Source organism: Tenrec ecaudatus, chromosome 15 (genome assembly GCF_050624435.1).
Source record: "Tenrec ecaudatus isolate mTenEca1 chromosome 15, mTenEca1.hap1, whole genome shotgun sequence".
Taxonomy (NCBI): Eukaryota; Metazoa; Chordata; class Mammalia; order Afrosoricida; family Tenrecidae; genus Tenrec; species Tenrec ecaudatus.
The window spans coordinates 25,444,469-25,468,383 of NC_134544.1; the positions used below are offsets into that span (position 1 = coordinate 25,444,469).

General features: G+C 43.1%; 1 protein-coding gene across 2 annotated transcripts in view; it reads right to left on the reverse strand.

Moving 5' to 3' along the window:
• SMAD4 (SMAD family member 4) overlaps window positions 1–23,915 on the reverse strand; it is a 39,397-nt gene that overhangs the window by 13,687 nt on the left and 1,795 nt on the right. Inside the window, exons 1-5 of one of the 2 annotated variants that reach the window (XM_075532557.1) lie at window positions 5,974–6,127; window positions 4,641–5,017; window positions 3,718–3,892; window positions 2,993–3,022; window positions 1,042–1,254 (exon numbers count right to left, since the gene is read on the reverse strand). In XM_075532557.1, coding sequence (XP_075388672.1) covers window positions 1,042–1,254; window positions 2,993–3,022; window positions 3,718–3,892; window positions 4,641–4,889 — 667 coding nt within the window. In that variant the 5' untranslated portion in view covers window positions 4,890–5,017; window positions 5,974–6,127. Of the gene's footprint in view, window positions 1–1,041; window positions 1,255–2,992; window positions 3,023–3,717; window positions 3,893–4,640; window positions 5,018–5,973; window positions 6,128–23,915 lie in introns of those variants that run through there. The other variant, XM_075532556.1, reaches the window with a different exon arrangement.

A 23,915-nucleotide genomic window follows, 5' to 3' on the forward strand; every position in this document is an offset into this window, starting at 1 on the left:
TAAAGGGGAGAAATGAATTAGGGGGCGGGGGGAGACGGACATTTGGAATACTTTACTTGAAGACTCATAGTGTAGAAACAAGTCCCATTTATTCCACAGAGCGAAGTCAGAAGGTTCAATGTGATCTGATTGTCAAGTAAAGGGAGTAATAAAGCCTCTTGAGGCAGCAGCTGGCAAAGTGTTGATCCGAATATATCAGATGCAGACTTGGACACAATGCTCTTAGCAACCAAGTATAGAGACCACCACACAGCTGCCACACCTGTTCTCTGCTTGCCTCTCTACACAGAACACTGCCTGTCACCAGTCCTATCTTTGGTGACTGTGAAAGCTAACAGAACCAGGTTGTCACTGCCTTGGTTAGGCCCCAAGATATGTGGAACCTCACAGTTCACTGCCTTCCTGGAAGAAGCCTTTTGAAAAAGACTTCTCATCCAAAGCATTAAGATGTTAAGAACTTAGCTTTACATCCAAATAGACTATGGAACTGAGAGTCTATCTGAAGGGACATGCACTGAAACAAGTTTGTCACAGTCTTCGGTTTTAAGCGCACACAATAGAAGATGGAGACAAAGTATTATAAAGGAACATCCCCTGAGACAAAGTAAAATCAAAACACTGGATCACAGGCAAGTTTGCAATGTCGTTAATATAGAACTTTATAAACATCTTTGCTCAATATTACTTGTGTTAACTACTTTTTAAGAATCTTTGCTAAATATTTCTGAACAATCTATCTGAAAGCTCAAGAGGATTCTTAATGCAGGACCTTACAGGGCACTATACACTAAAGAATTTAAATGAGTGCCATATCGATGCCATCCCTTAAATTCCAAATAACTGAAAGTCAATATAAGAGCCATTAAATCAATTACACATACCCCCCCCAAGACTAATCCCAAACCCTATTTCATCCTTGTTCGCGTATGAAAGATACCAGAGCACTTTTTTTAAGTCCATTTGGAGTTCCATGGAACATAGCTAGATATAAATCTTGAACAGTTAGTGGGTAAGGCTTAACTTGCTGCGTCGACAACTCACTTGTGGAAGCCACAGGAATGTTGGGGAAGTTGGTGGTGCTGGTTGCATTGGGCTCCGACGGGGCTAGCAGAGCCGGGGTGCTGTATGTCTCCGAGGACGCCCGGTTGCCCGGTGGGTGCTGGATGGTCTGGATTGAATGTCCTTCAGAGGACAGTGATGGTTGTCCCTCAAAGTCATGAACATACTCATCCTTCACCAACATACTTGGGGGAGCTATACAGAAAATTAAAATACATTGTAAAATCTTAACCAGTATCTATTTCTACACAAAGGAATCTTATAAGCAAGCAAGATAGCACCACTTAAAAATCAACAGTAACAAAACCCATAAAACCCAAATGTTAACTCATTTTCCCCCAAAGTCTTTTAAAATCATACTATTTTATCAGCAACAGTCATTTATCTGGAGGTGGTATTTTATCATCATCAGTCAGACCAACTCTTTGAAACTTGATGCCATGCGTTACTCCCAATGTCTCCAGTAATAATCCTGAAAGGTCTTTCTCAGCTCCAATTCAGGTAAAGGAATTGTTTCACTCTTTGTAACCTGCCCTTGTGCTGTTTCTTCAGACAAATCTAGGCGGCTTTTCGCTAACTACCACCAGAGGGAGCCTTAAGGCAATCGATAGTTCCAGAACCAATGAAAGAAACATGTCAGCCCACACAGCCCTCCATCAATCCAATAAGCACTCAAATCAGCATTAACTTTAGGGTAGGGAGAGAGTGCTGAGCTTTTTTAACCTGCACCCCCTGAAACTTCCTTCACCAGGAAAATTTTGATACAGCTACTACTACATTCCCAAACCTCAAACACCACTGGCCAATTCTCCAAAAGAACAGGTGGGGAAGAGCAAATCTCTGACAGGTGTTTGACTTGTACAGAAGAGAAGAATGGCCGACCCTACGTGCCTGTGTGCTGCGGGGGCTCGAGTGAGCCCCCCAGACACCACCGTGCCCAGTAGCAACCCACCCTTCTCAGAAACTTGTCCAAACGCCCAAAGGCCCCAGGCTGCCTCCACTCTGAGTGGGGCGGAAGTAGAGCAGACACCTGCATGTTTTCACTCCCTCATCTTTGTCAACATTTGACATAGCTGACCTTCAGGGACTTGGAAAACTCCCTCCACAACGGTGGCCTAGCCACCTAAGATGTGCGGGGCCTCGTAATAGGAGTTTATTTTCAAGTTAGTTAAATGTCCTTACAGAAACTTTAGTTCATTAACATGTTCTGAGTAACTGAACTAATAACACAACTCCATTCTCAAATACTACACTAAAAATAAAACAGACACACACACATACACCATCTGTGCGTCACTTCCCTACTTTAAGACACTTTTTCTTTTTTACAACTAGAGTCAAATCCGCTGTAATCAGCATCTACTTCATTATCGCAATTAGCCAGAAATGAAGAAAAACCAGAATCTTGCTGGTGTTTTTAAAAGGTTATGTCATACATGATTAGTAATTATAAAGAATTATTACTTATAACCTTTAGACTAGCCTTGTAAGGTTTTCTTCCAAAATAGCCATTCCTCTAGCACGTTTTTAGTACTTTAGGGAACCAGACAGTGCTGTTGCGTACCTGATGGGCTGCTAACTACAAGGTTGGTGGTTCAAACCCACCAGTTGCTCCATGGGAGGCTCTCAAAAGACATACAGCCTTAGAAATCTTATACAGAGTCACCATGGGCTGGAATTGACACCATAATGAGTATGGATTTGGACTGCTATTTAAGAATTAAAAGCTAAAATCCCAAAAACCAAAAAGCCAAGAGGCAATTTATAAGCAGTGATAAACGCTGGTCCATGGGACAATAAAAAATTTACATTTTTAAGGCAGATGAGTTTAATATCTTATTAATATTACGAAACACCAACAAATTCATTCTAGGTCAATCATCCCGTCCCAAAAGAAGAAAACAGAGAACGTTTCAAGAAACCGTTTACTTACCATTACTTTGCAATGTTAATCCTGAGAGATCTTTTTTTTAAGGGAGAAAACAAGACATTAGTCATTATCATGAACACATTTTCAACATATTTAAAATAATAAGGTGTAAAGCATATTATAAAACTTTATGAACCACTTGGCCAGAAGTCATCAAAAACTTATTTAACAATAAGCATTAACTACACACACTAATCGATTCTATAACTGGGATAAAGACGTGACGGGCAGCTCCCAGTGGGAGTCCCTAACTCTGTCCTGCAAGATCATGACAAGTTACAATCAACTCAACGGTAGCAAGTTGAGTAAATGCTTTCCATTTTATTTTTTAAAAATGTTTTAAAGGCGAGCAAAAATAACAACTACATATACTCCGTTTTAATTGCCAAACTGCAGGCTAGTTTCCCAAGTTCAAATTTAAATAACAAATTCTATTTCATTAAAAATCCTTCACTTTGAGGTTTTTCTGTTTTATTTTAGAAAAGTTTCTAAAATTGTGGTGATGACTGACCAACTCTTTAATATATTTAAAGCATTTCATTGTATGGGCACATAAATTGTATGCCAGTAAAACTGTTAAAAACAAAAACAAACACAAAAAAAGCTTCCTTAATTATATCTGAAGTCTTGGGTCACCTATAAATCTGTAGCTATTTCAGAAAACTGGAAATGCGGCTGGGAATCCTTTTTTATTAATGCTTCTCAGGAGAATGGTGAAATCCACTCACCGATTCCAGGGGATACAACTCGTTCATAGTGATATGGATTCACACAGACACTGTCACATTTTAAGTCAAATGCATACTGACAATATTTAACATGTTTCAGTTCATTTTTGTGAAGATCAGGCCACCTCCAGAGACGGGCATAGATCACATGAGGAAATCCTTTGCGGCCAGCCACCTAGGAAAAGAACATCAGGTCCTCTGTAATCTCCAAAGTCCTACAAGTGAGTCTTAGAAGTCTCATTCATAAATGAGAAAACTCAAGCTCAAGATAGCCCACTTTCCCCGTGATCACAAAGAACTACAATAGAACACAAACTTGGAAATAATTTCAAGACCTGGGCTCAGGTCTTACAAACGTAAAAAACTATGAATTTGCTGTGGATTCCACGTGTGCAATCTAGAAGTACATCAACCATGTACGATTTCTTGGAAAATATTAAGCATAGGAGGTAAGCACACAGTGATAGGTGAAAACAGAAGAGAAAACTACAGAACGGAAGTGCTAACTCCCCGAGTTCCCTGAGCATGCCTGCATGCTCTTTGGAATGGTTTTTATAATGGATACACTAAACATATGCTATTGTACAGCTACATAACTTGGAAAAGCTACAGTGGAGTTGTTTGCACAGCATGATGAACAAAGTTAATGTCCTTGAACTATACATGTAAAACCTGTTGCTTTATATATTTTATCACATAAAAACCTAAAAAACAGAACAAAGCATGCCTTTAAGATACATCTTGAGTATGTGGAAGCCATTTCTTCCATAAAAAAATTCCCTGCGTATTGGCATGGGATACACAAGACGAGGTGGAGTAAGCCTTCAATTTGTCCGATACTAACAAGAGAAAGAGAGTGTTGGCATCTTTTTCAACCTGCCACCCTGGAGAGACAGAGGACAGGACTCTAGGACAAGACTCACCTGAAGCCTTCCATCCAGTGTTCTCTGTATGGTAACACATTTGCTTGGGTGCGCTCCATTTGTAGTTATAGCTGTTATTAATGAATCCAACTCATCCTTCTTCTCCTTCAGCTTCTTTACCAAGCTCTCAATTGCTCTTTTTGCAAATGTCTCGCTCTCCCCACCTTGTCTATGGCACATCAGACTATGGACAATGCTCAGACAGGCGTCATTACTTGTGGGTGTATTCGTAATAGACATATTGTCCATTTGTGAAACCTGTTTCTTTTAAAGCAAATGTCTCCAATTTCTCCAACAATTTTGATCTTTTGGAGGCAGTGAAAAACAAAAGCTAATGTTGCAAGGAAAAGAGTTAAGCATGTGATATTCAGGAAAACCTGAAAGAGAAAGAAAGAGGGATTAGAACGCGTTTGACAAAGCAGATTCAATTACTTGGGAAAAGATTAAATTACTCAACAGGATCAGTCAAAGACAACAGACACCACAAAAAGCCTGGTGCTCTCATGTGAACCATGACTTAAAAGATGGCTGGCTTTGTTATTGTAATTGAAAAGTTTAGAGTCGCTAGATGCTCAACCACATCTCTCTCACACTTGGAGGAGTCACCTCAAGGAAAGCGCCACAGAGCTGTTTAAAGAGGGCGGTGAATCTTCCTCAGCGGATGAGCTGGTCAACCTACCTGAAGATCTGGAAGGTGCATGGAAAATTCTTCCCCACCTGGGTTTCAAAAGCTATTACCAGTTCCCACCACCCATTCGTGAAGAGACCACTGGCATCAGTGGGACAAGGGCAACAACAGGGGCAAGATCTGAAGAAGGAGTTCCCCAAGGAACTGCCAGTGAGCACAGGCAGCGATACTCAACGGCATTCAGTAGCCATCAGGGAAAGGCCAGTCAAAACCAGTGAGGTCCCACCGCACACCCACGATACTGGGATACCATGGGCAATGAGAAGCACTGGCAATAGTAGGGAAGCTGGAAACCTCGTGCATTTCTGGAAGGTTTGGAATATGGTAACTCAACTCATTGCCGTGAGACGATCCCAACAAGAGCTGCTGCCCCTGGGGGTTTCTGAGACTACACATCTTCACAGGAGTAAAAACCTTATCCTTTCTCCTGTAGTGGAAAGAAAGGCTGCTGGTTTCAAACTAGTGACCTTGTAGTTAACAGCCCAACTTGTAACCTGCACACCGCCAGTGCTCCTGCAACATGGTAAAGCCACTTTTAAACAGACTGACAATTCCTCAAAGCTGTTACACAGTTATCACATGTGGGGTTTACAATTAAAGAATTTGGTCTTGAAAGAAGATAAATCTGATTTGAACGGATAAAACCTTGTCACTTGATCTTCCCTCTGATGCACTTTTGGGCTTGATCTGGTTTTGATTATATATACATTCATATTGGGGTTTCTCTCTGTTGAATCTTGTCATTGGGGGTTGCCTTCTTGAATTTTTGCTATGTGTTTTTCTGTTTTCCAGTCCATGAGTCCCAGGATTGGTTAACCTACAGAGATAACAACTACAGTAAGAGTTCCAGGAGGCACAGTGGGGGAGGGGGATGTTAAGAAGCTGACAGCAAGAAGGAAGGAAATGTTTTAAAACTGATTTTGGTAGCAATTGTACGGTACTGAAATTGAATCACAGAATGGTATGATGTCTGGATTAACTCCTAATAAAATGGTTTGAAGAAAAAGAGAAAAAGAATTTGGTCTTTAGGTCTGATAGCCTCTGTGATAGGCAGGCTTACTGTGGCCAATGGAACATGCGGGATTAATCAGGTCGTAGTTTGATTGGAGGGAAGAGACAAATGCCTCTGCAAAGCCTGCCCCCTCTCTCTTGCTGTCTGGTGGCTGGAGCGTGCATGCTGCTGTCGCTAGTTCTCTGCTTCAACCTGTGACTACACTACCTGTGGGCCGGGCCAATCCCTGGAGTGTCGCTAGTGCTCCTTCAAGACCAGCTTCGCCAAACTGCTGGTGGTACGTTGCATATCGCCTGAGCTTAAGGCTGGTGGGTTCTATTGCCTTGCGTTGTTTGAGTTCAATAGCCCATCTGGACCTACTTCGCTACACTCCCTAGTGACCCACCCTGCTGCCTGCTTGCCCTGCCGCAGGGGAGACTCTGCTATCTGCTTCCTTGACCTTTGACCAGGCAGCCAGTAAGTTGAAGGACTTCCAGAATATTAACTGTTTCATGGAAGTGAGTTGAACTGAACACTCTACACTGCTGTGTGGGCTAACTGGCTGTTGTATATTCCTTCTCGCTGTAAGTCAAAAGTGTCCTGGTTTTGTTTCTCTCTAGACTCTAAAGAACCCTGCCTAACACAATCTCTAAAAGTGGTTCCCAAACAGGGCTGATCATTGGGAATACCTGGGGATCTGATGAAGCAACAGATCTCTGGGCTCTAGTTGCAACCTAATGAATCTGCGGGCCGAAGTTCATGGAGGAGGCTCCACCAGATTCCCAGGTGATTCCAAGGATCAGCCATGGTTGTGGAGCACCACTCGAAAACACAGGAATTCTACAGCCCCTCCTCACAGACGCATCTTTAATAAGCCTCCATAGCACACCGGAGGGCTTAGCTAATTGCTCTCAGGAGGGGCTGGCAGGGTCAGAAAGACTACTTTGAGCTCCAGGTAGGTGGGCTGATGCAATAATGTTGTTAGAAGCCATCCAGAGTCAGTTATGACCCACAGCGACCTATGTACAATGGAAGGAAACACTGCCTGGTCCAGCACCATCCTCACAATTGTTCCTACCCTTGAGCTCACTGCTGCCGTCACAATGCCAATCCATCTCCAGGAGTACCTTCCTCTTTTTCGCTGGCCCTCTAACAGACATGAGAGTTAAATAAAGGATCTGGCCAGGGCAGCTCTCTGGGCTTCCAGGTTGGTAGAAGGCACTGACCAGGTGAACAAAGCGGTGCATCCTACTGTGGAGCATGGAAGTCCAGAGTTGGGAACCCTGCCAGAGCTTGTCCAGGGGCACACTTCATTTAGATTTTTTTGGGGGGGGGTTATAATAAAACGAATGATAAGGATAGCGTTTTCTGCATTTTCTATGCAATGTTCTGGGGAATTACTGACCACGAGAGCTGTGAGAGCCTGCAGGTGAAAAGTGAGGAGTGGGGATTCCTGAGCTTAGAGCTAAGTATGCGGAAGGGGGAGAAGGAGCCCCCAACTTTGTAACCAGCAGGTCAGAAGTGGGGGTGCTGTGGGTTTCCCACACTTGCTTCTGGTGTCTGAGGTAGTGGGCAGACCTGGTAGATGGCGACTGTGCCCCTATACCTGTGACTCGGGCCTTGCTCCAGGTGGCACAGACCGGTAGTGGTGCATGTGTGTGGGGGGGGGGTGTCAAAACAGCGGGAAACAGACCAGGGCAGGGGCTAACACCAAACCCAAAGGCAGCCATCATGTCTGCTCACAGTCACCAAGGTCCCACAAAGGGTTTGAGAGTGTGAAGTGCCAACCTTGCAGTGAACAGTCCAATGCTTACCCCACAGTGCCGCCAGGGGCCCCTTAAGGGAAACAATCGATAGTTAATTGAATCTATTGATGGATTTTTAGTTTCACATCTGAAATGAAAAGGTGATTTTTACCCCCTTAGAACACACAACACAGCAACTGTACCCTTAACTAGTGCAGGGAAGTGAAATGACACTGTGGTTCTTCTAGCCGTAGTCTTTGTAATTCCCACCAAATGACTGGATGGACAAAGGCCAACAGGACGTGCAAAACTCTTCACATGGGGACTGGTCAGCAAAACCAGCTATCTCAAAAGCAAGGATGGGAGATCTTACAAACACCAATGAAGAACCAAGAAGGGAGCAATTCCTTTGGGCCCTGAGATCCTTGTTTGCAGAAGCCGAGGCTGCAGATACAGCCGCACTCAGTACAACACCGGCGGGCAGGCTTCCAGCCCACAGAAATAGAATTGAGTGCCTTCAGAGAGAAGGGTGTCTTTGGGGAATTTGTCAACAGGACAGCGGCTGAGAGCCCAAAGGCCAAGGACCAGAGGAGCGGTGTGCCTGCTCTCAAGACCTGGAAGAGGCTCCGGAGGATGGCTGTTTTGACCCTGTGATGTCTATTAATTTCCAGAATCACACCACCACCCACTGTTGTCAAGGTGATTCTGACACACAATGGCTTCATATGAGGCTTCCCAGGCGGCAAATCTTTATAGGAGCAGATCACCTCATCTTTCTCCAGCGCCTCCCCCTAGTCCCCATGTTTGTGAGTACGATCTTGAGTTCTGTATGGCTGTTGCAATAGAGAATGGAACCCAGCAGGGAGCAGAGCATCATGGGAGGGTTGGCTGCTGTCATACAAGAGCACAGAAAGTTGAAGGGAGAAGCATGTCTGACATCCGCCTTACAGGAATTGGCCTTGGCTGGAGTGGCGCTGGAGGTGACATGGCCCCCGTGCCATTTGTACAGCTATAAACCCAAGTCTGTGTCCATGTAAAACGCTGTACATTAATGTTCATAGAAGGATTATTCTTTTTTTAAATCATTTTATTGGGGACTTGTACAACTCCTATTTCAATCCATACACACATCCATTGTGTCAAGCACATTTGTACATTTGTTGCCATTATCATTCTCAAAAATTTTCTTTCTACTTGAGCCCTTGCTATCAGCTCATTTTCCCCTCCATCCCTGCCCCCCCCCACGAATCTTTGATAAATTATTACTATTTTGTCATGTCTTACACTATCCGACGTCTTGCCCAAAGTACTAGCCAAATGTCCAGGGATGCATGAGTCTATCCTACAAAGGATTATTATCCACATCTACAAAGGAATGAAGTACTACTAACAGATGTTACAAGTCAGATGAACTAGGAAAACATGCCGAGTGAGAGATGTCCACTACAAAGGCCAAGTGTCACCTGCCTCCACTGATGAGATGCCTAGAACGGAGAGCACATGAGTGACCTCAGTGGCGGAGGCTGTTAGTGGATATGCAGGTTTCTTGGGGAGTGATGGAAATGCTCTGAAATCAGGAGTGGGGACGCTGTCCAACGCGAAGTATACAAATATAAACACAAACACATGGAAAATCACATGAATCATACGCTTTAAAGAGTGAACTCTAAAGTAGATGATTCACAGCCAAAAGTGTCTAGTACATGGTTTTCAGTGAAAAGAAGTTGTTTACTGAATACTAAAATATTTTTCAAAGATTTTCCTAAAAACATTATACATTCTTCTACACATTTCTTTGACAAATTAAAATGTATTAAATAAAATTCAGAAAGGCAAGGATGAAAATAAACTACGACCCAGTACTTGAAACTCAAAGACCTATGGGAGCCAGATAAATTATGCAAATATGCAAATGTACCTGATGTAAGGAAAAATATCTAGTACAAAGCACATGCCTTCTAAAGTCATAAGCCATGCCCAGCTGATGGCATTCAAGAATACTAGTCCCCGGTTCCTAGATGTTCAATCAAATCGAGGCTTCAAAATGCCTGCCTGCATAGGAAAACTCATCTTGCAGCATTGGTAGCTTGTTCGTGGGGAAAGGAAAGAACAGAGGTCAAACATGTCTTCCAACACAGCCTTGGCCCAAGAGAACTACCAGTTCCAAATCTGAGTGCCAGCCTATGATTCTGTTTTCTAAAGTGAGCTCCAGGAGGCAGGGGCGATACACATCTCATTCATCTTCATGCCAAAGCAAAAAGTCAATGCCACTGACATCGAGGCACACAAACCCCTAACTGAGGTTTCTGAGATTATAGATCTTTATGGGAGCTGACAGCCTCATCTTTCTCCTACCCACTGGGTTGACCTGTACAGTTTTTGATTAGCAGACCAAGGTTTAACCCACTGTGTCACCAGAGTACCTATTCATGAAGTGCATACCCAACTCCTAGGACAAGTAGGCGGTCCATGAATGAATTCCCACACGGGCTTTCAGGCTCAGACTCAGGTCAGTCCTTCTGGCGGAAACAGCCAGGCCCGTCAGACTCACTTGGGAAAGTCCTGGCCATCCTTCCAAGTTCATTTGTAACATGTCTCCAAGAGTAAACTCTGCCCGCTGTACTTTCTCTTCCATTCTCAAAGAGAATCACAGCTCCATGCGTCACACTCGTTGTTGGATGGTCGCATACTCACAGATAGAGAAGTTCAAGTGAACAGCAATGCCCTCTCATCTTAGACTTCACTCAGGCCCGGGCATACTCCGGGCAAATGCTAGGCAAGTGCTGTGGGCTGACTAGGTTTTTCCCATTCTGCGAGAATTTCTTAACAATATATTTTCAAGTGTGTTAGTCCAGGTAGACTAGAGAAACAAATCCACAGAAACTCCTATGTGTATGAGAGTTTTATATAAAGGGTAATTGTACATTAAGAATGCATCCCAACCCTGTCCAGTCCAAGCCCATAAGTCAGATACCAATCAAAGTTCTCTTCAGACTCATGAAATATATGCAACGACAGTGAATGCAGGACGATCACAGGCCAGTAGGTGGAAAGTCTTTGGATCCAGTGGCGTTAGCAACTCAGCACTTGGCAGGGATCTCCGCGTGGCTTTTCCAGGTCCAGGGCTCTGGCTGCATCAGGGTTGGTCCATGTGGCTTCTCCTCAGGGATCTCTCTCAGGAAGTGAGCAGAGAGAGTCTCTCCTGACTCCACAGAGGAAATACAGGAATTCCCAGAATTCTCAGCAGACCATGCCCACACGGAGGCCTCACTGGCTATGATCTGATATTGACCGGCTAGACTCCACCCCTTCACTCATTTTTTTTTACCCCTTCACTCTTAATCCTCTCAAGTCCCAAAATGAAACCAGATTGTGTAACTACAACAAAGAGCTCCAATATTTTTGTTGTCGAATTCATTTTCCAACATTATATTCCAATGTACAAAGTAATTAAAGTGCCTACGTATAATCCTTTCCCTACAATCTTATCTAATCAATGTTATCATGTCTAAAACATCAACTAATTTTTTTACCTAATGATCTCAAAGGTGATTTTAATTGCCAATTTCTTTGAACACTACACTACTGTGCTTTCTTAAACACAGCTCTCTTGGATTTTTTGTTTGTCTCTGTTGAATTCCTATGGCCACAAAAATGTCTGATGTATAAGGAGAAGTGTACAAAGAATACCAACAGGGACAGAGATGCACTCCTACATGTAAATGTTCTAGATAATTACTTTTTAAAAATAAAAAGTGGTATAGTTTAAGCTGGTAAAGACTGAGTTAATCATCTGAAATGTAGACCTCACCCCCACACACACAAACTAATCCATAATTTTTAAAAGTATGTTTAAAAGTGGTATATCAAAGATACTTGAGTGATATAAATAAAAGTGTATGTTCTAATAAATGATCCAACAGTATGTAAGACTGGGCAACCTAAATCTTTCAAGCTCTCATTTATAAAATGGTAACTCACTTGCCTCTCCAGCTGTAGGCAGCCAATGCAACAATGTACACAAAATTTATCTAAGAACCAACTCAACTTGACCACTCACCACATTGTATCTATCCTGTGCAAGACACATCACAAAAGAACCCCAATTACCTGGAAGTAGTTCTCTACTTTTATCAGACTCTCATTTTTGTGTAACCATTTCTATCATCCCCTTAACCTGGTGAGGAACCGCCAGTTTCCTATGGCAGCTGTGCATTTTACATTCCAACAATGTAAATATTCAGATTTATCACACACGCAGACCGTTTGTTATTTCCAGATTTTGTTTTGAAATGTCACCTCATTGGGGTTTTGTTTCGCTCCTCCCTTACGGCTAGTGACGGTGAACCTGTTCAGATCCTTAGTGAGATGTCTATTCAAGCCCTCTGTCTCTTTTTGGGGTTGGGTGGTCATTTCATTTGGAAGCTGTAAGATTACCACTTTTGTCTTTAGTTGCTTGTGCTTTTGGCATCATAACTAGCATTCCATCTTTAAAAACTATGTCCCTAAGCACCATCCTTTTTTTTTCTAAGTGTTTGATTTTTAGTTCTTACATTCAGCCCCTTGATCTATAGGGTTCATTTTTATATAGCGTTCATGATACAAATCCAGCTTCATTCTCTTGTAGGTGGAGATCCAATTGTCCCCAGAGCCATGTATTAGAGATATTATTTTTCCTCCCAGTGCATGGGACTAGCACCTATGTAATAATGAATCAACTTACAAAATTTTCTTCTTTTTGGGGGGTCGTCCTGAAAGACAGTCCTTGGAATTTCCTAAGCAATTGAAATGCCTATATTATCTAAAATTTCCATCCCACAACTGAGGGCTTGTGCTGAAGAATGGGCGCTCGTCAGTAAACTAACCTCTGGAAGCAGATTTCATCTGCCATGCATCTGCAATGAGGTCTCAGTCATAGGAATACATAATGAAGCTCCCTGGTTGGTAAAGGTAAAGGAGAGTTATGTGTCCTCTTTGAGATATGACCTGGGAGTCCTCCAAGCCCCACCCACACATCTCTTTATGTTGAGCCTAATTTGCATCCTTTTGCTAAAATACACGTATAATCATAAGTATGGTATTTTATGTGAATTATTCCAGTAAATAATTGAACCCAAAGGAGTAGGAGGAGCCAGCAAGTAAAAGTAAGAGCTAAAAGGAGGCCCTAAACTTGTAGCTGGCACTCTGAAGCAGCGGGTAAATCCTGCACGTGTAGCCAACAGATCATAAGTTTGTCGTGTGGACCCCAAGTATGTGGCTGATGGCTGCCTATCTGTCACTAAAGAATAGGTCCTGTCAACTTGGTAGCTGCGTCAGAGAGTGAAATGTGATGGATGTCGTCAGAGATGATTAAAAAGTAGGAAAGTAAGGATTAGATTTACTTATGCATAAAGCACTCCTGTCGAAACCACAGAAACATTACCTTGACGAAAGGGTCAAGAAGGTCAAAACAAAACAAACTCACTGCCACCCAGTCATGCTGACTCACAGCAACCGTGCTGGACATGGTGGAACTGCCGCTGCAGGTTTCCAAGACTGTCCCTGTTACTGGGAGTAGCCGGAAGCTAGGAAAATGAGATGGAACCACCAAAGGAAAACAGAGAATGCTGACAGTGTGGGAAATGGAAATGTCACAACAGCATAAACATGTACACAACTAGTTATGAACCCAATATGCTATGTAAACTTTCACCAAGATTAATTTTTTTAGTATAGTAAATTGACTATAGATGTATGGGGTTATTTCTGTATTCTCAATTCTGTCCCATTAGTCTGTGTCTGTTCTTACTTACACCAGAACCAGATGGTTCTTATTACTGTAACTGTATAGTATGTTTTGAAACTGGGAAGTGTGGATCCTCCAACTTTATTCAAGATTGCGCTGGCTACTTAGGGCCTCCTGCAATTCTGTTAACTGTTTTTTGGTTTGTTTTTTTATTGTTGTTTTCAGTTTCTGCAGTGAAAGCTGTTGGAAACTTTTACCAGTACTGTGTTGAATCTAAAGATCACACTGGATAATACTGACTTGTTCACAGAAGTCAGTCTTCCCAATCTATGAACATGGAATGTCTTTGGGAAATGGAAGACCTTTTGAGAGTTGAGGTTCAACTGAAGGCATCAGGAGAAGCTTCAGGAGCACAATGGAGCGATGATTCTACCAAGCAGAAAAGGGAACAATGCACTCAAAGCAACAGCAAGGTTTCTGTGGTTAACTTTTAAGATGAACCACAGGGACAAATGTAGAGGGATGCTTCATACCTAGCAATGAGTCCCGGATTCAGATATATTTTACAATAAGAGCAGCTTCACTCAAAAGAGTCTGATTTGAAAATGAAAGTTTTCTGAGCAAATTAGAAGCCATCAGAAAGAACCAATAGCAAGCTGTGGAAGACATCTGTTTTTGTCTGCCAGCATAAACTCTCTCCCTGAGTGGGTGGAGGTGTTGCCAGCCTGACTAGTCAGCGCCATCTCCTGGAGACACTGGCTATCTATCTGGATACGGGAGAGAACCCAAGGCCAGTCAATGACACTGGCTTCAGGATTTCTGCTGGAGCTGCAGGGGGAAAGCAGACCTCTTTTCTGCTGGTTTTGAAGCTGATTTGCGCCTACCTGAGAATTAAACAAAAAGGAAAACAAAGCTCAGATAAGAGCCCTGATAATACTGCCAGAGACCTCAAATCCCCCAGTCAGAGGCCAGCGCTATCTCCAGATCAAGGCAGAGAATTCCCCTTTGTACTACAGGCCACATGCTCCCTAGCAGATTACACAGAAACTACCTGAGCAAAAACACAATACTGAATAGCCACGATACACAAACCTCATGACAGCCCAGTCCTAGGAACAGAGGGACCAGTGGCCTGCACACTCCAGACCCCTTGCACACGTTGCTCCTTCGATGAAAACCCAAACAGCTTGTTTGTATGGGTTTTATCTACTACTACTTAAAATATTAGAAATTAAAACTGAGAAATGTTTAAATATTAATTGTATTAAATTCACCTAGAATAGTGGTTCTCAACTTTCCTATTGCTACCACCCTCTCATACAGTTCCTCATGTTGTGGTGACTCCAACCATAAAATTATTTCCGTTGCTACTTCATAACTGTCATTTTGCTACTGTTATGACTTGGGAGATCCCTGTGAAAGGGTCGTTTGACCCCCAAAGGGGTCACGATCCACAGGTTAAGTCCTAGAACAATAAACGCATTACAATGCTAACATAAAAATATATTTTATAAAAATCTTTTTAATTTTAATTGGTAGTGACATTGTCTTGTTTTTGCACATCTCTAATGTCTGCGGTAACAGAAGACAGCACATTCCCATAATCAATCAATCCACTGTTAACAAACACACTGTGGTTGGTGAAGGTTTATGCAGAGGGTAGTTCCTGGTGGCAGTTTGCACTCAGTTGCTACTGAAAGGCTGGCAGTTGAAACTCATTCAGCAGCCCTGGGAGGGGACCTGGGAGGGGACCTCCCGGACACCTGCTTCCATAAGGAGGATGGCCAAGAACCTCGATGGAGCTCAGCTCTGCCCTGAAACACCTAGGGTCACCAAGAGCTGGAAGCCACTCAGCAGCAAAGGGCTTGGCTTGGGTTATAGGAAGAAAATGCGTTTCATGTGGATGTGGAATTGGAAATGGAGGAGTATTTAACAGCTTTTCCCAATAATGACTATCCACCTTTGACTCGACATCGAAACTCAAAAGGTGGCAATGTTGTTGTTGTTTTAAGTCATTGTGAGGGCTCTGCAGCTCTTATCGCAATCCACCCATCCATCAATCGTGTCAAGCACATCTGTCCATATGTTGCCATCATTTTCAAAACATTTTCTTTCTACTTGAGCCTTTGGTATCAGCTCATTTCCCCCCCTCCCCCTAGATGGCAATTCTTAAAAGGTTAGCTGCAAAGTGGAAGCTGAGATCTGCAAGGCCATGCCTGGCTTTTATATGTATGTATGGCCTGTCTCCCCAATGGTCTTGGTTAACACTCCCACCAAATGACTGGGTGGTGTTATGCAAATACGGTGCCTGGGCCCACCGGGAGGATTAAACAGCTGACCTGTAACTTACTAAGGCAAATGGCACCCCTGTGGGGGTAGGATCATGTAAATAATATGTAAGGAACCTGAAGGAGGGGCCTGGTCAATTTTGATATCCTGGTAACTGAGAGTCAATCCCAGAGGTGAGGATGGGGCCAAGAGGGAAGTGCTTCCTTTAGACTCCTATGTTGGGAGCCTCCTAGACCCTGGAGACAGAAGGAACAAACTGGACCTCCAGAGAGCAAGAAGCAGAGGAAGAAAAACAGCAAGAGCAGAGAAAATGGCCGCCACAAGAGGCAGCAGAGCCAGAGGAGTTGGTGGGGTGGCTGGGCAGCCCACAGAGCCTCAGAGCTGAGTCCTGCAAGCAGGAGGCTTGCTGGTAGAGTGGGGTGCTTCTGGGCATTTATTGATGGAGCCAGAGAGCTTTATAAGACTCACTCAAGCCAAGCAGAGGCTAGGCAATGCTGAGAAGGGGCTGTCCTGATTGAAGAACTGTATCCTGAATCACATAGAGTCACTGTGTTAGTCTGGGTAGTCTAGAGAAACAAATTCATAGACACTCATGTGTATAAAAAAAAGAGCTTTATATACAAGAGCAATTGAATATTGAGAAAAATTTCCAGCCTAGTCCAGATCAAGTCCATACGTCTGATATTAGCCCTTATATCCAAAACCAATCTATAAATTCCTCTTCAGATTCAGGGAACACATGCAGTGATGCGGCGCGCCAAGTGCAGGCAGATCACAGGTCAGTGGGTGGGAAGTCTTGTGGGTCCAGTGGCAGTGGAAGCATCTCAGCACTGGTGTGGGTCTCCACGTGGCTCCTTCAGCTCCAGGCTCTGGCTGCATCAGCATAGCTCCATCAGACTCATGGTCAGTAATGTCTCACAGGGAGTCAGCATGTGTCCTGCCTTCAGCTAGCTATTTATCCTTAGCTCCTCAAAATGAGGTCATCAAGCTGTGACCTGATTGACAGGCTTAACTCCATGTCTTCACTCTTAAGTCTCAAATTGACAATGGATTATGGAACTACCACAATCACGCTGACTCCATGGCGCTCTTATTTTGATCTATTTTAATCCTGAGTCATTTCTGATTCTGAGCTATAACCTAGTACATCTCTAATAAACACCATAATTGTGAGTGTCATCTGTGAGTTCAGTGTGCCATTACAACAAATTATCATCAAGCCCAGCAGAGAAACAGAGAGCCATGAGAGGTGGCTGGTGTTAGGATTGGTAAAAAGCTTGAAGACAATGAAGTGTGTCTGGTCTCTGCCTCACAGGAATCTGAACTTTGGGCAGATGCTGATGCTCCGACCACCCCTTGGGTAGTTAGAGGTCAGACACCCCCCCCACCACCACTGTCACCAACCACAGTAAAAAAATCATTGGGTGTTGATGAAAATGCTTTGAATGGATGTCTTTATCATGGCCATTTGAGAAAGTAATGGTTCCATGCAGACCTTCCAAATGTAAACGACACATTTCCTGGCCTATCTGAAAAGTCACATGCCTTAATTTCACCATGGAACTCTTCAGAAAAATCTTTTGGAAACAACTGAGAAGCTGGGAAGCTCACATTGGCAGATAAGAGTTATCCAAAAATCTATAGTTGCCACCCAAAAGTTCAGATTTTTATGTCAATAAACAAATAGCTGGTCCTTACAGTGGTTCAAGAATACCTGCCAGACACCCAAATCTGAAGAACCAGTTATCTGTCTGTCATTCTTTAAAAGACAAACATTCTTTTAGAAAGCAGCTTGCTTAGTATACAGCCCAATCATAACAAGTGTCTTCCTAGAGATGAACAATGTCCTTTGATGGCAGAAGAGCTTCTTCGTGTATGCCTCCAAGTTAGTCACACTAACTATTAAGAAGGCTTACTCTCAGGAATAGACACTTTTTTTTTAAATAGAAACTTTTAATAGTAAGGCCTTTTACTACTCCATCCAGGGCACTCAAGTGAAAGTGGCATTTCCCCCCAATGCTTACCATGGTATCTGGCTGTGGAGAACACAACCCCGTCAACAGTGTGGGTCATTGCCTGGGTTTCTGCTACTCCACCCTCAGTGCCCACGTCAACACAGTGAAAAGGAGAACACCAATATTTTATTATGAAAACAATTTTGACCTTATAAAAATCTCCACAAGAAAAGGCTCTTAGCAGTTTGTTCTAATAACCTGGCATTCTGTGTGCTCACCTTCCCGACACGATGACTGAAGTCAAAACAGGGTGAAGAAAGCTGATGGTGCCAGGCTATTAGAAGATATAGCATCTGGGGTCTTAAAGGCTTGAGTTAAACAAGGAGCCATCTAGCAGGGAAGCAACAAGCCCACATGGAAGAAGCACACCAGCCTGTGTGATCACGAGGTGTCGACAGAATCAGGTATCGGGCATCAGAAGACCCCAAACAAACAAGCATATCAATGTGAACGGGGGAGGTCAGAGTGAGGACCCAAAGCCCATATGTACACAATTAGACATCCCCTCACAGAAGGGTCACAAGGAAGAGATAAGACAGGGTACAGTTATAGCACCAATGAAACATCCAACATTCCTCTACTTCTTTAGTGCTTCCTCCACCCTCCACTACCATGACCCCAGTTCTATCTTACAAATCTGACTAGACCAAAGCATATACACTGGTACAGATCAAAGCTCTTGACACACGGAATGCAGGACAAGTAAACCCTTCAAGAACATTAATGGGAGTAGTGCTACCATGAGGGGAGGGGAGGGGAGGGGAGGGGCAGGGGAGAAGTAGAATAGAACAGGGGAACCAATTGCAAGGATTAATGTACAACACACACACCCAGGGGGACAAACAACAGAAACGTGGATGAAGGGAGACAGCAGATGGTATAAGATATGAAAATAATTTCTAATTTTATCAAGGGGTCACAAGAGTGGGATGGTGGAAGGGGGAGGAGAGGAGGTGATACCAAGGACTTAAGTAGAAAGAAAATGTTTTGAAAAGGATGATGGCAACATTTGTACAAATGTGCTTGATGTAAGTGACGTAAGGATTTTTATAAGAACTGTAAGAGCCCCCAATAAAATGATTTAAAAAGAAGGGGAAAAAAGGGTTATTTGGTGTCCCCAAGATTGGGAATAACAACTAGTAACGGAAAAATGTATTTCACAATTTTTTTTTCAATAAAGGAGACTATCATTGTCAGCCTAAGGCATGCTGGTGACGCTGGACGTCAAGTGTTGGGCTGCTAACCAGAAAGTCACTGGCTCAAACCCCCCAGCTCTGCACGGAAGACGGGCTCTCTGCTCTGTGAAGATTTCCCATCTCAGAAACCCTCTGCAGGGTGTCTATGAGCAGGAACGGACTCACTGGCGGTGGGGTCTGGGTTACTACCGCATCTAGCTAGCTCTGCTTCTTACACAGGGAAAGGGGGCTCCCACCTTTAAAGAGCCCTCGGAGTCAGTTGGTGGCACTGTCAGGTTTACAGAGAATCGACTGATCCAATGCACACCACTTCACACAAACTACCAGAAAGACGGAAACAAGTTACATCAGAAATACATGCAACTGAGGAAAACGACTAATCACATAAAAGTTGTCTTTTTTCTTTCTTTCTTTCTTTCAACACTCACACACAAAAATTCTGCCTTCAACCAGTTTAGATGCAGACACTAGTGACACGGTTGCATACAGTATGCCTACCTAAGATGCCTCCTAGCTTACCTTACCCAAGAGCTACCACCTTCACCATCGTCTCCACAAATCACTCAAGTATTGGAATAACTCGCTGTCTATTGGTGTCAAATGTCCCAGACTCACTCAGGACCGCCACTACATGTGGGCATCCTTAATTCAGTTTTATATTTAAAAATACATTTTGGCTTGAAAATAACTTGTAGTGTATACGATTATCTCCTTAAAATCATACATCCCGACAAACACAAATGCTGGGAGCAGTCTCTTTTTAAAATCATAAATAATATTTGCCTTTGAAATGTGTCATAGGCGTTTGAAAAATTTTAAGGCAATACCTAGAGTCCTTCAGGTCCCATGATAGCACCGCACTAAAACAAAGGGAGCAGGGAAAGCGCTGCATGCTGGGACAGCCAGACCTTGTCAATGAAGAGGTACATTGTTATGATATACAGTCTCAGGTCTTTTTGCTAGCTGATTCCAAATGAGGGGAGTGGGGGGGGTAGGATGGCAAGGAATCCATTCCTCCATCTATCCATCCATCATGTTTTCCTGAGCCCAACATGCAGCTCCTCCTCTGCAGTGAGCTCCTGGTAACCACTGCACAAGAGGTACAAGAGCAAGATGTTAGATATCTCTAGAGAACTGCTAACGGGTCCAGCTTGCTGAGCAACTGTCTCAAAGCATATACGTTAACCACAAAGAGCAAAGCTTTAGTCAATACAATTTGCCCTCTCAGGAGTCAGTGAAGTGTCCAGTTAATTGGAGCTCGAAAACTGTTTTCCAAGCAGATTAACCCAAGAAGACAAAATTCTATTGAGTGTTTAGAAGCCAATTTAGACACTTGAAGTCGTTTATCTCCAAAACACAACCATCTGAGAGTACTTTAAAAGACCAACTTCCTATTTAGAATTCAGGCACCAGATTTTAAAGAAGCTCCCATTGTAAAAGGGTCTTATATCAAACCGGTACGTAAAGTGGAACGTTCAGTATGCTTCGTCTCTAACTAGTTAGCCAAATGTTTGTCTTAATATATAGTGTACCCTTCTATGCATAGAAATCCCTAAAGAAACTCATCCAGATACACTACTACCTTTAACATAATACAGCAATATTCTGATAAACGTTAGTATTAGGAGTCATCACACCTTAATGTTTCAAAAAGAGGGTTGACAGGGTTGGTTCATAACTATGGGCTGTATGTCCATCCATCTGTACCCAGGGACTGCCTGCAGTAATGACATACAGCTTCTTTTTTGTGTGTGGTTTTTTTTTTTAAACATTTTATTAGGGGCTCATACAACTCTTATCACAATCCATACATATACATACATCAATTGTATAAAGCACATCTGTACATTCTTTGCCCTAATCATTTTTTTTCTTTTCTTTTTTCACATTTTATTAGGGGCTCATACAACTCTTATCACAATCCCATACAGCTTCTTATCAAGGGAAACAAAGCTTCTTAAAACTTGCTACCAGACAGCACAAATGAAGAAAGGAAAAAACATGTGGCGATACCTTCAAAGACCCATTACGTAAGACAAGAGAATTAATTACAGCGCATGTGTGCACGTCACTACGTCAGAGAATGTGATTTTGACCCCCATGACTCAACGACTACTGGTGGTGCAGTGATTAAGCACTCATCGCTAGCCAAAAGGGCAGCAGTTTGAACTCACCAACTGCTCCACGGGAGAAAGATGTGGCAGCTATACGTTGCCCCACGGGGTCGCTTTGAGTCGGAACTGATTCACTGGCGATGCAATTGAGAGGGCTTCCGTTTTTGTGATGGCTCAGCCACTGCAGAGCTCTGACCTGACTATAGAGCCTGCCAAACGAATGCCCGTTTCTGGGGGGTGGCATCTGGGCATCAGTATTTTGTAAAGCTCCCCAAAGGATTTCAGAACCACTGTCTTTACCTGGGGGGGGGGGGTTATTATAAAAGATAATCAATAAAAAGATGAACCACACATAATTACAAGTTTTCCAAACTATAATTTTTTCATTTCAAATGTAAACACTGAAATATTTTTTGAGGTGAGATTGTAAATTTCAAATTTTGAGGTGAGATTTAAATTTCAAACTTAGGACGTAAGATACACTTTACAATCAGACTTGAGTAGCTATTTATTTGGTCTATGAGAAAATCTGTAATCATAAGTAACCAAGACCTACCTTCTTTTAAGAATCTGACCACCTACCATCAAGTTTTACATACTTAAATAATATGTGTTGGAATCAACTGGACAGAAATGGATTTGCCCCTGTTTCTGAGAAACTGGGATTCGGCCAATTTCCCATTGCTAAATTTACACATTTAAAAATAAGGGGGGGAGGGGCTCAAAAAGTCCAAGTCATTATCAATTATGTGCTAAAATGTGATGGTGGGAAGAGTGCCACCCTGACCGTGGCTCATGGGTAACCTCATTTTCAAGCAATCGAATCTTCAACTGCTGGACAAAAAGAGCTCCAAATCTGATCAGATGACAAGTTTGTATGAAATGCTGTTACTCTTGTCTTGCTCCCTAAACTTCCACTAGTGGCAAACAGTGACATCTTTTTAGCTGGGCTTGTGTCACACATGAACAAGCTTAATCTCCCAAGGCCCTTTGACACTCACTGCCTAAGCAATTCTCTCCCTCCTCTACTGCCCTCAAAAGAGGGCACCCCAACACGTTAAACTCAAACCCAAACTCCTGCCGTAGAGTCTGCACAGACTTAGGGATCCTGCAGGACAGAACTGTTCCTTTCCTGGGCCACATCTCTTTAGAAAAGCAGAGCGGCTGGTGGGTTAGAACTGCTGGCCTTGTGATTAGCAGATCAAGGGTGACCCACACAGCATCAAGGCTCATCCTACGTGTATCTAACACTGAGCATTAAAAGGGATGATGCTTGGCGGTGCTGTTCAAACCCACCAGAGCCAGTCACCACCAAGCGGGAGAGAAAATGAGGTTTCTGCTCCTACTCCCACAATGACTGACTGTCTCAGTTATTTAAGGGAAAGCAGAAAAGCACGCCTTTGAAAATAACATAATGAAAAGGGGGGCGGGGGGTGCCATGAGCTAAACAAAACCTTAAAATTGCACTGCTTTTGAGTTGATTTGGAGGCACTCTCAGACGGGGAGAACTGCCTCTGTGGCTTTGAGACGACACATCTTTTTAGGAGTGGAAAGACTCATGGGTCTCCCTTGGAGCGGCTGGCAGATTCAAACTACTGACTGCAGTTCTCAGCCCAACTAGTAACCCACTATGCCACCTGGGCTCCTTAGACATGCGCTAAAGGGAAGCAAAACAGAACTGACTGACATATAAGAAAGATAATAATGTAGGTTCTCACCAAAATGGGCTAAATTTTGGACAAGATTATGCATTTTATACTCAATGAACCAGGTGGATGTTGTGGAATGAACTCCTCTGGTAGAAACTCGGCAATTCACATTCCCATTAGATGGGAATCAAATGATGTCATTTGTAATACTGGCTACCGCAGAAAAGGGCACTTCTAAGCAGGAGAGCTGGAGTGTGACTAGGCAGCACAAATGAATACTTGTCCCTTTAGCTATAAAGGCAAAAGTAAGGGGGGAATTTCTTTTAAAATCACAGTTGAGGAAAGCGAAGCAGACAGTTTTGGAAATCTGAGTTGTTGCTGTAGCACATCACAGACCGCACAGCTACCTAGTGGGCTTCACTGCCGTTTGGCTTGGTGCCGATCCTGTGACCCATATTCCACATAACCGAAGAAGTCCAAGGCGGCTTTTCTCAGCACAAATCTCCACTGAGTCCGCAGCCCATTTGCCGGACTTTTCCTAAGCCCAAGAGTTACACTAAAGTCACTCACGGAATAAAAGTTTCTCTTGAGTCACACTTACACCTTCAGAAAACATTATCTATTACAGATTACACCTTTTGTAAAGCACATCACCAAACACCTGGAAAGTAAAGAAAATGTGGTTTCTATTAATACACTTCCAGATGTTAAGCTGATTTTCTCCAAAGGTTTTTTTTAATTCCAAAAACTTAAAAAGTACATAACTGATCACCACCTTCAGACCTAACGTGCCTCCCAACCATACATGTGGCGACTTCCTACTTGTTCTGTAGGAACACACTGTAAAAAACACACTTAAGGAA